The sequence below is a fragment of the Kwoniella newhampshirensis genome, chromosome 4 (assembly GCF_039105145.1).
Source record: "Kwoniella newhampshirensis strain CBS 13917 chromosome 4, whole genome shotgun sequence".
Taxonomy (NCBI): Eukaryota; Fungi; Basidiomycota; class Tremellomycetes; order Tremellales; family Cryptococcaceae; genus Kwoniella; species Kwoniella newhampshirensis.
In genome coordinates this window covers 328,539-340,928 of record NC_089958.1, presented here as the reverse complement: position 1 = coordinate 340,928, position 12,390 = coordinate 328,539, and the positions used below count along the sequence as shown (strand labels likewise).

Below are 12,390 nucleotides of genomic sequence, written 5' to 3'. Positions count from 1 at the left end.
TCGATCTGTGCACTAGCTTATGGCACCAGGCGGCGTCTATCGCGGACGCAGACGGCGGCTGGAGCACCGCACGTATTCCGCCAAGAATGAGGCCTGCAGATATACAAGTGAAACACAATGTTCATGACTCTCGTCGACGAGGGCCCTCAATGACGCTTGCTCTTCCTACAACCTACAGAAAGAATTCAACTTGCTCCTTCCTATCCTGTTTCCTCCTGTGGAAACAGCGATCCATATTTCTCCTGTCCTCCAAAACCTGTTTGGCCGTCCCTTCGCTCAAACTCCTCTTCCCTGCCTTGAACAGTGCGGCCCATTGCTGGTACTCTTCGGGCCATTTATGAGGCTGCCGCCCTCTGGCCTCCTCGGCCTGCCTCCTTGTCCCATCCCGCCTGCACTCCTGCTCTCGGGTCTCCCACAACTCTAGCTCCTGTTCACTGAGACCCTGCTTTTTGATGGTCGAACGGGCCTCTGGATCGAACCAGAACCATTTATTGACCTGATGCTCGTAGACGCGACGCTTGGCGCCCGAGTCGATCCAGACAGAGAGGTTGTTGGCTATCTCTTGGGGAGAGATTGCAGGAGATCGGTCGGAAGGAGCAACGGGCAATGTGCTGCTCGACGACAACGAGCAATCATCTTGTGCAACCCCGGTAGAAGCCTTGAGATCGGGAGCGGAGCGATCAATGGGACTTGACATTCTCGACTGCGGTGTCGTGCCTCGTGAGCCATCTTGGACCGATCTCCGTCACACCACGTTGATCACTCACGAGGTGTGTTGTATTTTGCACGATTTCAAGGAGGAGTGAGTGATTACGTCGAGTCCTAGAGAGGCTCTGTTCGATCAAGGCGTATATGCCGTCGGCAGGTCATAGACGAAGTGAACAAAGGTTGAAGAGCAGTTCATATACCCGTGTGTCGGTCAGTGGAATAGACCAGAAACTCGGCTAAAATCGTTGACGTTTTGAATGGTACATACTCTTTGCCGAAATTTTTGGCTGCAGAACAGATGACCAATGATTCTTCCTCGTGCAAGAGGGAAGGGAAGCAGAAAGGTGCAGAGCTTCAGTCAATCTGGGTTACAAATCCTGGTAGGGGGACGATGACAGCCGGATTATGATTGCCCCAATGGCGCGAGGAAGATTCATGGGAGAAGACCTTTTGTTGTGCTCGTTCTTGAACGAAGTTTCGAGATGCTGCCCATGAGAAGCGCTTAGATTCGACGTCTCTGGGGTGTCATGAGTATATCTCCTTTGCTAGATCGCCGAGACAGAACGGATGGTGCGATATCATGTGATTGATAGACAAAAGTTCGAAGATCCGTCATGCTGGACGAGGTCAACGGCTTTGAGCAGACACATCTCGGACGTTTTTAGCTTGATTTTGCGTGACAAGGAGATGATTATGCTTAGTGGGGGGTCCTATCCGTTAGTATCTGTTGTCACGACGAACAAAGGGCACATTACTCCCGGAACCTTGAAATGGAACGACACTATATCATTGAATGAACCGGAAACCAACTCTCGTTGACACGAGGCGGCTTTCTTCGCAGGACTTGCCTTGTCACTCCTTAGCTACGTGTCACACCCACCTCACCCCCAACTCTAATGGAGCGAGAGAGCGGGAACCGTAAGATCCCGTATGACCAACGGCAAGTGCAACAGTAATTTCCAAAGGCAGTGGACACAGGACGAATGTGAAACAATCCAATTCTCGATCGCACGGGCGGAATCGGGCAAGCTTATGGTGAATAAGCTTACAGTCATCTCGCATAAGAGTTCGCCACCTACCCTTTTTTACACCATAGTCGTCAGTTTGTAAATGTCATTTGCAGCGGAATGGCCTTGGGGAAGATGACCCGTATACTATGAGTGAATCGTGGCCCAGAACTAGAGCAATTGGGAAAGCAAGAATTGAGCATACATGCACAGGGTGATGGCTGAGATATATGACAGGCGCGTTAAGCAAGCACCGTCCCCAGTGTCACAATGGCAATGTGACCGGCCATCAACCACTAAATCACAAAAGGGAACAATCGGAATCTCCAGCCGCACTGGAATTCCACCGGTTATATAGGCTTGCCACGAGACATTGGCTGGGTGGTCATGGCCGACATGACAGTACACGTTGAAAGTGTAGCATCCTGATGTCGCGATGTGGAATTGCGATACCGAACGAATCGTTCTCAATCTGAATGGCTGAGTCTGACATTTATCTATATGTTCATGCATGCGGATCATAAGCCAGCGCATACGATGTGCGTCAGTGCTATCTTTCCTCCAGACGAATCGCTTCTCCCGAAAATATGATCCTATACTTCTGTCCTCTCCAAACGACGTCCGAGCTAGTCATCGCCATCAACCAGATCGGCAACGCCATGACCTCCCTGGCCATCCACGCCACCAAGAACGTCAATCTGCTCCCCAACGGTCCTATCCCTCTGACATTCGTTTCCAGAGCTTTCTTCGTCGATAGGTCGACAGCGAGCCAGATCATCACGTGGATACAGAACAGGGGGAAGACGTTCGCTCCGAGTAATCTGCGGATGGCCCAAGATCCGTACAGACCTGAAACGATCATTTCGGTGAAAGGTTCGAGCACTGTCGCAATGAGCGGTGTCATCTTCTTCCTGACTCGGATCCATCGGACTCTCCGATTGATGTAATCTCGGACAGTGAGCGATCCGAGGAAATCAAGTGCGACATCTGGTGTCATGGCGTGTTTGAGGGAAAGCTCGTGCCAAAGAGATAAGGCTATCATGTTGTCTTCGGCGAGGAAGGGACTGAAGCCGACTAAGCCGGTAGGTGGGTTGGCAAGTCGGCGAAGGGACGGTGATGGGGTGGTGAGTGTGGATATGTTGGTCCGCGAGTAGAGGTTGGATTTTCCGACGACACAAGAGTCAATGGCAGTTGCGTTCTTTGATCCAAGAGGAAAGTCAGCCGAACCGAACTACCCAGCGGATCTGTCATATATGGGATCCTAAACACTCACGATCGCCAAATACATCTTTGCATGAGTCGTGTTCAGATACGCTTGTTCTATCAAGCTGCCCCAGGTCTTCTGATAACAGACGGCAATCGGGACTTGATGCACTAATCCAACTTCGCCCGCTGTCGGCGGTTTTCTCACATCGTCGGATATCGATAACAGAGGAGACGATTCCGGGTCGTTCGGTGATGCGTATGAGGTAGGGTTGGAGAGAAAGGCTTCGATAGACCTGGCAAGTGTACCTGGTAAGACTGAGATGGTCGAATCCAGTACCCAGAGCAAATCAAATTTCGCTTCCTGGAATGGGGAGATCAGATTGTTGACTTTGGGATTGACACCGATTTTCTCGTCATCTACCAGTAGATCATGATCAGCGAAATTCCACCGAGATCGTCAGTAGTCGATGCGAAGAGTTGTAGAAGCAGTACGTACTGATGACCACCTTGGCATCAACCTCGGGATACTTTCCCATGACCATTCTCACGACGGGTAAAGCCTCATCCTTCTCATCTTGTAAAGCGAAGATGACTTCGAATTTCGGATAATCAAGCTTCATACAGCTCTCAAGGGTGTTGTACAGGTTCTGATCGAGTCCACAGAGGGGTCGGATGATCGTCACTCCGGGAGCAGAAGAGGCCGGGAGGGAAGCTATCCGCGATGGAAGAGTCGGGTGAGCATAGCGAATCCGGCTGAGTAAGTGACAGATGTCAGTCCAACACAGATGGTACGAAACATGTAGTATGAGTCGCCCCCGAGGTAAGCTACCCAGGGCGTTTGGAGGCTCGTAGAGTAGCGACTCACGCAGTGCGCCATCCCAGCAGACATACAGCCCAAATGACCACGTACAGGACCAAGGCTACAATAGCCACTAAAAGGGATACGGTACCTAAAACCGAGTGTGAGCTGTCCGTCACCGATCACGCAGCCCAGTGTCCGACCAGCCTCGCTCACCCATGATCTTGGTCCACGACTGTCGAGCGTTGTGCTCGCCTTACCCCTTGCTCACGACAGGGAAAGAAATGTTCGAGAGAGAACGGAAAAGCAAAAGTAAACAGCCTCCACCGCACTCGTCGTCGTCGTCGTCGTGGGTGGTGGATGGATAGGCGCGCGTCCCAGAATCGGGAGATCTATGATGACTGTGTTTTGTTTGTTAACGCGTCCGGTGAAAACATTACCCACCGTCGATCTACATGTTCAGTCAGCTACCTCGTCCCTGCTCTTCCCATTTCTCCTCATCTCACATCTCGGCCACTGTAGCTTCATAGGTGAAGCAGAACATCACAGACCCTTCTCGAAGCAGCGGCTTAGGGGACGTCTTTCGTTGCCAACACATCGCCTCCACTTCCCTACCCCTTGCCTTCCTTCCTTCCTTCCTCGCTCTCCTCGCCCCATATGGACATGTCCTCGCACCCGCTCCTCGCGGTAATTGACGAATCTCCTCCATTCCCTGACAAGTACCCGCAACTCAAACGACTGGACCGATCTGTCGTCTGTCAGGTATGCAAAGAACCATTCACGGCTCCAGTCTCAATTTCCTGTGGTCATTCATTCTGTTCTCAGGTAAGTGCTAGACTGCGACTGCGGATTTCATAAACGCGAGAAGGTCAGCACGAACGGACGAATAGTTCTTGTGGCTGATGTTGCCGTTTCATATCGTAGTGCATCAGATCTTCTCTTGACGTTTCGAAGAAATGTCCTAGCTGTAATGAGAACTGCTCAGAGGGCAGTATACGGCGGAACAGAGCTCTGGAAGAAATCACAGACGCATGGGACGAGTCGAGGTGAGAGCTGTCAGCTGCTGCATCGCAAGAAGTGAAACGAAGCTCACATCATTGCGTCCGTTCTTCCTCCTCTTCTGTCGTACTTTTGCAGACCGACACTCATTGAGCTCACCCGACCAGCACCGACGTCCACTTCGTTACGAAAACGTCCAGCTCCCGAACCGAATTCGAAAGCGTCCTCGAGTTCTGGACCGTACAAGAGAGTGAAGACGAACGGGAGCGGTAGTGGGAGTCAAAGTAGAAGTGTCAGCCCTTCCAAACCGATGAGTAAAGATGGGAGCAATGGTCATGCTCGGGATCATGAGGAGGACGAAGAGGAAGAGGAAGACGAGGACGAGATACAGGAGCTGACAGAGAATGGTGAGTCGTCATCTCTTCAATTGCGTCTGCGAACGTGCTTGGGGCTGATGACTGAATTGAACCCCCTTCAGACGAAGCACCTTGTCCACTTTGTCAAGCTACAATGCCAATCTCATCAATTCCCTTACATATCGAGAAAGGATGTCCGCCACCGAAAAGTACGAAAAAGGTGAATGGGGCAGCCGGGAAGGGAAATCAGAAGTCGGATTGGAAGAAGGTGTTCTCAGGGCAAGGTCTAGGATCGGGAAAGGGGAAAGAGTAAGTCGGCTATCTGGAACAATGAATATACATCTATGTTCGGAGACAGTCAGCTGAGTAGAATGGCGCTGATCATGGCGTTTTTAATGACAGGGTCGAGATGAAACGAATCACCAAGCCAAATTATGCTCTCGCGACCCCCGCCGAGCTCCGAGCCACTCTTGCTGTTCGTAGCTGAATCGCCGATCGGCACAGGCTGGAAGACGAGCTAATCACGTTTCCTCGGTCACAGGATTATTCCCTCCCGACAGCAGGCGATAAACCGACCCTCACTTCCCGTCTGCAAGAATGGATCATCTTGTTCAACGCGAACCTCGATACGTCCCATCCATCCTCGCTCAGCGCATTAAGAGCCAAGCTGGCCGAGTCCGAAAGTAGTCGGAAGAGGGATAAGGAGAAGGGGAAAGATGAAATGATCAACCAGCTGGGGACGAAAGAGGGAATGGAGAAGTATGCCAAGGAGAAGAAGGGGGAATTTGAGAGGTTGAAAAAGGAGATTATGGAGAGGGATAAGCGGAGAGAAACGGAGGGGAGTGGGACAGGGAAGGAGAATGCTATCGAGGTGGACTAGGAGGGTATGTCCAGGGTTCGTGTCATCATTGTTCATATTGTCATCGTTATCATCACATCACATTTCGATACTCTGCGGAAGCTCCGCACTACCATCATCATCATTTAGTTGTTTTATCCATTCCATACTACATCAGTCGTCATGCATCGTTTCGCAAGATTTACCCCTCTTCACTCTTACACCTACGAACTTCCAACCCTCCTTCTGTGCCCCCTCAACGACTCTACCTACCAAATACCAGAATCCTCCTCTGCTTTTAAGATCTGTGATGAATCCCGGCCAAACACCTTCACTCCAATCTTGCACGACCACATCTTCCCATCCCTCTCCTTCCAACTGGGCCTTGTATCCTTGCAAATCGGGTCGATTGAATAGATTGGTGAAAGGCACATTCAAGATGTATGAGATGATGAAAGCGTTCCAACGGGGTAGAGAAGGTGGAGGAACGATATCTGTGAAGACTACGAGACCGGAGGGAGAGAGGACTGGTTGGGTCGTGGAGAGGAACTCGGGTAATGAAGGGGGATAATGATAGACCGAATCAAGGATGTAAATCAGGTCGTAAGGTGGAGGCGCATCGATACCTCCCTTCTCGTCCGGAGCGATCCCTTCCGATTCGTCCTCTTCTACCAATTGATCCTGTTCTTCAGAATCCCATTCGTCCTCGACGAAACTGGACGATCTATCCTTAGCAGCACCGTTCTCCCCCAGGTAACCCCTCATTCGATCCAAGGGATGTCCCACATCTTTACCAGGTCGGAATCGCGCTGAGAACGTGAAGAATCCGACCTCTGTCTCACGATCGGCAACAGGGTAGAGAGCCTCTATGAGTTTTCGTGATGCGGAGGTATCGGATGATAAGGAGGTAAGGGCGTGGAGATGTCTCGGCGGGGAGGGTTGCGAGAGGTGAAGTGCTGAAGATACAGTGTCAGCGTCCGAGAACGGTGCACGAGGGTGTGTTTGCGAAACGTAAATGATAACGATGCCGATTGATTGGTAAGCATAGGATCCTCTAGGCGTCTAGATCGGCTAAGAGAGAGAGAAATCAATACACACCCAGGGATTCACCGGCGCCATGACCGATATCTACAAGCTGTCATCAGCTGACCTTCGCAAGGACTACCTAGCGGTAACAGGACTGACCGAGCACACTCCCGCCACCTACATATCCACCTTCATACGCTAGATCTAACATCTTCTGAGCGAGTGCCTCGGCGGCATCAGGAAAGATGTCGGTATTCTGCGCCAGCAAACGTCAGCTTACTCATGCGTCCAAGCTGACACGACTATAGTAGAAGCAGTCCCATCAACGGTAGATGATAATAGAGGAGAAGCTTTGTGCCTTTGTACTCACCTCCCACCAACCCATATTGAACCATGCTGTTGTCCTACCTCGATCGCCAGGTCTGACATTGAGGACTTCATAGTCGAGCAGAGAGTACGGTTCTATCCATCTTGGCGCAAGGAGAAGGATCAGTGGTACTACCGAGACAGACAAGAGAGTGAGAGAGGGCATCATCGATAGCCCCTCGGCCTTCCTTCCATCGAAGAGACAGGTGAAGAGGAATGTAACAAGTTGTCTGTCGTGGAAGATGAACAGATGTGGTTTCATCCTGAGTCACAAGAGGATGTTTCAGGTGGAGGTAACAGAGCTGATGATAATATTTTGATCCCGTCCACTCTTGTTTTTCCTGCTGTGACGCGACGCGTTATGGAATTGAGAGGATTGGCCACCCTCAAGTGTAGAATCAGTCAACCTTCTTGTCCATCTGCATCTGCAACTCGTATCGGATCAACACCTCCTCTTGCTCCTTTATTCTGATCAGCTTTCGAATCGGGCAAGTGACTCTCACACAGACCTACGACTACTGCTCTTGCGCGATATGTCCACACTATTCAACCTGTGAGCTGAGGACACTCCAGGTCCTTCATGCCAACTCTCAAGCTGACAGCTCTTCCACTTGCAGGAAAGGTAATCAGTCTCGAAGTGAGTAGTCGCTCGCTGTTTGTATCTTCTCGCCCCATTCGGTCCCCCAACAAACACCAGCTGAAGGGCTCTCCGAATCAAAGAAGACTCGTAAACTGATCCACAAGTCTTGACGCAGCGTTCAAGCCGAAGAAAGTGCCAGAGGGGACGAAACAATGGCAATTGAAGCAGTATGCTCAGCAAACTCTGGTGCGTCGAGCCGTGTGTCCTATTGGATGATCGTCCTCACGCCAGACGTTTCGGTCCCTTCTGGTCCGCCTCTCTCCCTCCGCCCTCGATCTCAATGAGGCGGATTTGATGCTGACTTCACATCACCCCACATAGGGTTCCGGTAATCTCAGAACCGCTGTACAGCTCCCGGAAGGAGAGGACCTTCAAGAATGGATAGCAGTGCATGGTCAGCTGAACTGTCTACGGTGCCAGTGAAAACACATCTGATATCCTGTCGAATCAACACATAGTTGTCGACTTTTTCAACCATGTCAACATGTTGTATGGCACTATCTCGGAGTTCTGTACACCGACAGAGGTGAGCTCACTGACCACGAGGTCACGTCAAACTGAGCTGACGAGTGACTTTGTCGTTCAGTGTCCTATCATGAACGCTGGACCGAAGTGAGTCCTTTGTCTGATGGATTAGCTGTCAAACATCTCTACAGCATGCTGATGTAGCTGATCTGTCCCTGGCAGATATGAATACTTTTGGGAAGATGGAGAGCATTAGTGAGTGGCATCATCATCGATTGCCTCGGCTGTCTTGCGGCACTAGACAGGTCGTCCGCCTTATCTCTCCTTCCTTACTGCCATGAACCCATAAGGAAGACGCTTCAACACTGACAATCTTGCTATCTGCCAATCTTCCCTGTCCCACACAGCAAAAAACCGACCCATCTCTCCGCACCCGCCTACGTCGAAGCCCTCATGACATGGACCCAGTCGATCCTTGACGACGAGAAACATTTCCCTCAGACCATCGGGAAACGATTCCCACCTACATTCATCAATACCGCCAAGACGATTCTGAGAAGGTTGTTCAGGATTTATGCGCATATCTATCATTCTCATTTCGACCAGATTTGTGCATTGGGTATCGAGGGTGAGTGAAGGGCGCCCAGCATAATTATCCCTAGGTTTGGAACTTGGTGCCGAGCTTGCGGTTGCACGCTGATTTTCCCCCTTTAGCCCATCTCAACACGAATTATCGACATTTCCTTCTTTTCGTCGACGAGGTGAGTTGAGAGCTGCGCCAGAACGTATCTGGTAAACTGACGAATGGAGAACAGTTCCAGCTCTTATCGGAGAAAGATCTTATTCCTCTAGAAGATTTCAACAAGACTATCCTCGATGAGACTGGCCGGAAGTAGATCGGTTGGATAGGATGAGTGGAGAGGATATAGGCGAGTTGGCCGAGTAGAGGACATAAGTTTTGTTGTTCCATCATGTATATATCGTATACCCAGTACTCCAGCAGCATATGAATCAACCTGATTAAATCGCATAATGCTGCTATATCCGACAAAAGAGGAACGAAACCCAAGACAATCTATCGTTGTACACTACCAGTCGTACAATTGTATATGACTCTCACTTTGATCCTCCCCACGCCGACCAGACCACCTCTTATCGCATCCCCCGTATGTCTCTCTCAGCTGTACAACGCGAGCACCCTCGACAACGACTAAAGAGCCGAACTGACTCTCCGTCTAGTTGCAGCGTTTACTTTCCCCACTCCCACTCCCACTCCCACTCCCACTCCCACTCCCTTTCCTGAACCCACCGCTGGATCACCGACATTATCCTCTTTCATCTCCCCCAAGATATCCCTCTTCACCTTTGAGTCTGCCGAGACGACCCGACCTCTTCCGGCAGGTGTGAAATGCCGACCACTGATTGCGGCATTGGAAGGTAGTTGCGAAGCCGAGGGCATGACCGGTCGACCTTTACCTAATGCAGCTTGTTTAGTCGATGTTGATGAAGTTGGATTTGACGAGTTGGGTCGGAAAGATGATTTCGTCGATGTGACACCCGAAGTCGACGGTCGATCGTTGACCATCGCCCTCGAGCTCTCCGCTGCTCTCTCCTCTCGACCTCTCGAAAAAGGCTTCACTCCGTCGCCTCGTCCATACTCCACCTCCGCATAACCTATCAAGTCATCCACGTCGTCCTCTTCTTCTCCCAATTCTCCCATTCCTCCCACTCGACCACCACCCCCAGCTTTCGGCAAAACACTTTTGCGCCTCATTCCCGTCTGTCGAGCGGGCATCATACCCACTTGCTTTGCACTGGCACTATTCAATATGGCATCGATGCTTGCGACGTCGAATTCGGGTAGAGACGGAGGAGGGCTCAAGTCGTCCGGAGCTCTTCCCCCCTTCCTCGGCGTGATAGGTCTGGAAGATCCTTTCTTCGGCGTGGTAGGGCGGGAATGCTCGGCGCTTGAGCCGGCAGCCATGGACTTCCGGGAACCAGCGATTGGTCTGAGTGCTTCTTCGGCTGAGATCCCGTCAGGTTTACGCATTTTCCTGGGAAGAAGGTGAAAGAATGCAAGATCAGCGAAAGCATCCGGCCTTCCCTTACGAAGTAGCAGCTCACTTGTTCAGACTCGGCTCCTTGTAGTTTACGCTCCCACGAGCTCGACGACCACGGGCTATCCCGTCAGCATTCGTGTCGGAAGTCGGCGAGGATGTTAACGGTTGGCTCTGTTGACGCGAGCGTGATGAGCCAGACCCTTTGCGTAAGATCTTGTCAGCTTATAGAAGGGATATACTGAGAGAGGATTTAATCACCTTCTGAGCTACCTTCTGGTATGGTACTCATGATCTCCGTTTGCCGGGACACAGCTACCACGTCAACGGCTCTATGCTCGCCGACCGCCGGAACGTCCACAACGAACTCGTTGGCTGCATCCAGCTTGATTTCCACTGCTGCTCCTTCTTCCCAGTCGGAGGTCTCGGCGCTCTCGACTGCCGGTGGGGATGATAATTCCTCTGCTCCCTCGGGTGTGACAGTAGGGGATTCGGACCTTGGCCTCGGTGGAAGGAGACCGCTTTGCCTCCGTCGTTTTTGCTGTTTCGATACCGAGTGATTTTGCTCCTTTCTCGGACTGGGAGAGGCAGACGATTGAATGGGGGAGTTTCTGATTTCTGCTCGAGGCAGCTGGACAGGTCTAGGCGATCGTGACGCTGCCACTGAGCCAACGTCGGTGTGTCTTCTATTGATGCTATTCCGTTAGTTTCAAAGGCCTTTCTTCATGCAAGCTCATCCGTTCAGCTCACCCCCTATCTCTCCGTCTAGCTCGACGAATCTCATCATCTCCCGCACTTTCTTCGCTCCCACACTCTGATCCCTCTACCAATGCCCCAAGTCCATGAGCTTGTCTCGCTGCAGCTGCAGGACGAGTTGCGTACGTGTTTTCGACAGTGGCCAAGAACACTGAAGCTTTGCTTTGCTGGTGTGATGGGGCACGGGCAATGATGGCAAGTGCGTCTCGCAGTTGACGGAGAGCGGGAACAGCATGTATTAGTTGATCTAGAGCTTCTCGTACGGGCTGTCATCGTCCTCTCACGTCAGCACATCGGTTGTTTCGCTGAGAACCGGGCAGCAGTAAAGCTGGTGATGATTGTACACATGAGGAGCTGAATAAGAGAGAGTCATGCTTACCTGTCCTCCTAGCGTTCCCGCATCTCGATGCATGCTTTTCACCTTTGTCTGCAAGACCAGATTCGCCTGTCGGACCTGTAACAGTTCCGCTTGTAACGTGGCGATGTCGTCCTGTAAACTTTTGATGGCCGTCTTCCGATTAACATTGTCTCTGCCACAGATCATGACATGCGATCAGTTCCTTGCCTTATCCTTCGGCATCGAATCTCATCTATGGTGGAACTCGGGTGACATACAGGATGATCTCTTTGTTTTGCTTGGAATGTCTTCTTCGGACTGTCCGATGGAAAGGGCCCCAGATGTCAGCCTGTCCATCGTTTACTGACAGAGACGAGGCAGTAGGTGCAAGACGAGCCGAAGACACGGTCTGAAAGAACTGGACTCACAATCTTCGAACCGTTGAGCTTCTGTCAACACATTGTCCTGTCTGTCCGACACTATTCCTGCCAACGGGGGAAGACCCAGAGATCTCCTCCCTTGTCTCTGCGACATCCTGAATGGTGGATGATGCCCCGAAGACGATGTCAGCCTTTTGGATCAAGAATGAGCGGACGTTGAATTCGATGGAGACTGTTGCTAAATAGATCAAATTGAACAAACAAAACACTGAAAACGCCAAACTGATCCCGACCCGGACTGATCCAAAAGACAAGTCACTCGCGTGGGGACCCATCGAGCCGCCTCATTCGGATATATAATCTCGGCGTTATCCTTGGCGCTTACAAGATGTGTCTTTCTGAGACAATGCCCCATTTCGATGGGCGGAGCATATAAGGAGAAGGCTGAAT

General features: G+C 51.2%; 6 protein-coding genes across 6 annotated transcripts; 2 read left to right on the top strand and 4 right to left on the bottom strand.

Moving 5' to 3' along the window:
- Window positions 1-172: 172 nt before the first annotated feature.
- IAR55_002127 (uncharacterized protein) lies at window positions 173-697 on the bottom strand (the record flags this gene model as incomplete). The annotated part of the gene is made up of 1 exon (XM_066945244.1): window positions 173-697. The coding sequence occupies one exon, from the start codon at window positions 695-697 to the stop codon at window positions 173-175; it is 525 nt and encodes a 174-aa protein (XP_066803933.1).
- Window positions 698-2,265: 1,568 nt separating this feature from the next.
- On the bottom strand, window positions 2,266-3,940 carry IAR55_002126 (uncharacterized protein; the record flags this gene model as incomplete). Its single annotated transcript, XM_066945243.1, has 5 exons — window positions 2,266-2,913; window positions 2,989-3,338; window positions 3,418-3,674; window positions 3,787-3,871; window positions 3,937-3,940. 5 exons carry the CDS (start codon window positions 3,938-3,940, stop codon window positions 2,266-2,268), a joined length of 1,344 nt encoding a protein of 447 aa, XP_066803932.1.
- Window positions 3,941-4,377: 437 nt separating this feature from the next.
- On the top strand, window positions 4,378-5,955 carry IAR55_002125 (DNA repair protein rad18; the record flags this gene model as incomplete). Its single annotated transcript, XM_066945242.1, has 6 exons — window positions 4,378-4,545; window positions 4,645-4,766; window positions 4,858-5,126; window positions 5,198-5,384; window positions 5,478-5,550; window positions 5,617-5,955. The coding sequence occupies 6 exons, from the start codon at window positions 4,378-4,380 to the stop codon at window positions 5,953-5,955; spliced, it is 1,158 nt and encodes a 385-aa protein (XP_066803931.1).
- A 132-nt stretch (window positions 5,956-6,087) lies between these two features.
- Window positions 6,088-7,471, bottom strand: IAR55_002124 (uncharacterized protein; the record flags this gene model as incomplete). The annotated part of the gene is made up of 4 exons (XM_066945241.1): window positions 6,088-6,869; window positions 7,012-7,041; window positions 7,099-7,195; window positions 7,310-7,471. 4 exons carry the CDS (start codon window positions 7,469-7,471, stop codon window positions 6,088-6,090), a joined length of 1,071 nt encoding a protein of 356 aa, XP_066803930.1.
- A 367-nt stretch (window positions 7,472-7,838) lies between these two features.
- Window positions 7,839-9,306, top strand: IAR55_002123 (uncharacterized protein; the record flags this gene model as incomplete). Its single annotated transcript, XM_066945240.1, has 10 exons — window positions 7,839-7,858; window positions 7,923-7,942; window positions 8,061-8,131; window positions 8,267-8,339; window positions 8,404-8,471; window positions 8,532-8,557; window positions 8,633-8,665; window positions 8,818-9,038; window positions 9,125-9,171; window positions 9,226-9,306. 10 exons carry the CDS (start codon window positions 7,839-7,841, stop codon window positions 9,304-9,306), a joined length of 660 nt encoding a protein of 219 aa, XP_066803929.1.
- Window positions 9,307-9,620: 314 nt separating this feature from the next.
- IAR55_002122 (uncharacterized protein) lies at window positions 9,621-12,094 on the bottom strand (the record flags this gene model as incomplete). Its single annotated transcript, XM_066945239.1, has 7 exons — window positions 9,621-10,464; window positions 10,535-10,670; window positions 10,729-11,153; window positions 11,218-11,489; window positions 11,603-11,753; window positions 11,839-11,878; window positions 11,989-12,094. The coding sequence occupies 7 exons, from the start codon at window positions 12,092-12,094 to the stop codon at window positions 9,621-9,623; spliced, it is 1,974 nt and encodes a 657-aa protein (XP_066803928.1).
- Between the last annotated feature and the right edge of the window lie 296 nt (window positions 12,095-12,390).